Raw genomic sequence first — 2,253 nt, 5'->3', positions numbered from 1 at the left:
CCATGTAACGAGCCGTGTGCCTCGGACCAGGGCGCCCGATGCCGAGCCACACGACTCGCACAGCACTGCGGCCAGCCCCGCAGCCCGGCGACCGTTTCCTGCAAGCGCGACAACCCACGGCCTGCGCTCTCTCGCAAGCGCGCAAGCCTCCCGGGCACTATAAGAGGCCTGGGAAAATAAAGCAAGTCAGAGTTGTAGGAAGAGAAGAAACTCGCCAACACTCTCAAACCCGATTCGCAGGACGAGACCTCGAATCACTATAGGCGCGAATTCGCATCTCCGAAGATAATTCGGACAAGAGGCGACACGAACCGAACTTGTATATCGTGTCACCTCTCCGACCCGGGAGTTCGAACAATAGGGTTAGAATCATTACCGCTGTTAACATATAAATCATATTGTGAACAATTAGTACTAAGTACGATCCCGTTTGTATCCGGTCTACTCCCAATGTTTTACCTTCAGACCTGAAGCAACTGACGCCGACCGGCAACCGATGTCCAATCAATAAACGTTATTATTGTTACCAAAAACCCTGCGAATATCTTACTCCACCCAGGTATTACCCCTCGGATACTCAAACGCTCCGAGCGGGCCACTGTCGTGGGAAGAGACCCAAACGTGGACCGCGGCGCGTGAGGTTGCCATCTAACTCGCGCCCTCGAGTTCTATCGTTACAACCATCGAAAATACCCGGTTTACATTATTACCATCGAAAACACCGTTTTTGCCGGTTGTGTGCAAACGGCCTTAGTGTGGCAAGTCTGAGTGGGCGAGAGGTGTAGGCGTTATACCGCGGGCCGGCGCCATTTATAGTGTGTGTACTTATCGTTGGACGCCGGGTCCTTACCGAGACGCTTGGGAGCCAAAAAAGGAACCTCCCGATAGGGAGGAAATGGCGATGTACCCTGAAACTGACTCCAACCGTGGAGTTTGGTCATTTTTCGCGTTACGTTCTTTATTTCTTTTGACTTTATCGTAACCAACTTACACTAGGACGTTATGCCCTGTCATCGGCTCCAAGCGTGAAGTACGGCCAATTATCGAGTCGCGTCTCTGTAATTTTGTCCTTTTATTATAATAAACTCCCGACGGGACTATTTACCGTAAGCCCGCGTTTACAATTTGTTTAGTCTATTTTCCTGTCCCGTGGACTCCGGAGTCGACTTCTCCTCATCTGTATCGTGTTGCGCTGCCGAACCCATCAACTCTATCATGCCGTAAAGGGCCGCAAGAAGAGCCTACGGGGTTGAGTAGCCGGTCGGTTACGCCCTGTAAGGACCTGTCGTCTGGGTCGGGACGAGATGCTTAGACATCCGAGCAACGGGATTCGGTGGTGCGCCTTCGCGCACATAGCGCCCTTAAAGAAAGCGGAATTCCAGATAGGCCGATGTCCGGGCTTGACCCTAACCGTAACACGAAGCAGGGTGTACGGCTGTTTGTCGATAGAGAATGGAAGTTTCCCGTCGCACCGTGAACATACATAAAAAAATACGGGTATAATTGAGAACGTCCTCCTTTTCTGAAGTCGATTAAACAGGGGTTTATGTCCCATAAAAGTACAGTAACTTAATGGTCAAAGCTCCTGCTTTTTACGAACAAGTCCCAGGTTACCCGACACCAACATTTGGGTTAAAGAACCCAAAACGGTACACTGAAAACGGAGTTACAAAAAAAAAAAAAGAGAGAGAGAGAAAGAAACAGCGAAAGAACATGTGTTCTTTTGAACCCACGATCTGCTGTGGGCTCATTATGGACCTACTGTAGATTTACAGCGAATTGAAAATCCTAATGCCAGGACCTGCTGCGGATGTAAAGCGAACCTGATCGTTCATTAAACGGATGTCCTTCGGGCCTGCTGCAGACTTGCTTCGGACTTACTTTCCAGAGGACGCATCCCCAGTACGCCCATAGAACGATGTATGTACAGTAGGCACCCCCACATCGGAAATATGGAATGAAACCTATTGGAGAATTTAGTGCTTTTTTAGTGCCACAACCTCGATTTTAGTGCTCCACCCCTTATACCGAAAATCGGTGGGGGTGCTGAGTGAACGTTCACTCAGCACCCCCACAGTGCAATCTACGTTAAGGGAAAGATTCACGGATGAAACGAGTATGCAGTATTTTGGTGCTTTTTTAGTGCTCTAGAAATATCCAATAGTCGAATCCGAAACACTACCCCTTTCACCCCAAAACTACCCCCGATCGTATAAGCGCCAAGAGAGAAGAGGTAGAAATAATAACATTTTG

The 2,253-nt window shown here is 49.2% G+C and overlaps 1 protein-coding gene across 1 annotated transcript in view; it reads right to left on the bottom strand.

Moving 5' to 3' along the window:
- Window positions 1–1,118: 1,118 nt before the first annotated feature.
- The window catches only part of LOC111674008, a 3,096-nt gene continuing 1,961 nt past the window's right edge, over window positions 1,119–2,253 (bottom strand). The window contains exons 2-3 of the mRNA XM_023432659.1: window positions 1,283–1,406; window positions 1,119–1,241 (exon numbers count right to left, since the gene is read on the bottom strand). Of these exons, the coding sequence (XP_023288427.1) occupies window positions 1,119–1,241; window positions 1,283–1,406 (247 nt within the window). The remainder of the gene's footprint in view (window positions 1,242–1,282; window positions 1,407–2,253) is intronic.

This window comes from Orussus abietinus, unplaced genomic scaffold (genome assembly GCF_000612105.2).
Source record: "Orussus abietinus isolate OABI.00-Male unplaced genomic scaffold, Oabi_2.0 scaffold383, whole genome shotgun sequence".
In the NCBI taxonomy this organism is placed as follows: domain Eukaryota; kingdom Metazoa; phylum Arthropoda; class Insecta; order Hymenoptera; family Orussidae; genus Orussus; species Orussus abietinus.
This window is presented reverse-complemented; position numbering and strand designations above follow the sequence as displayed.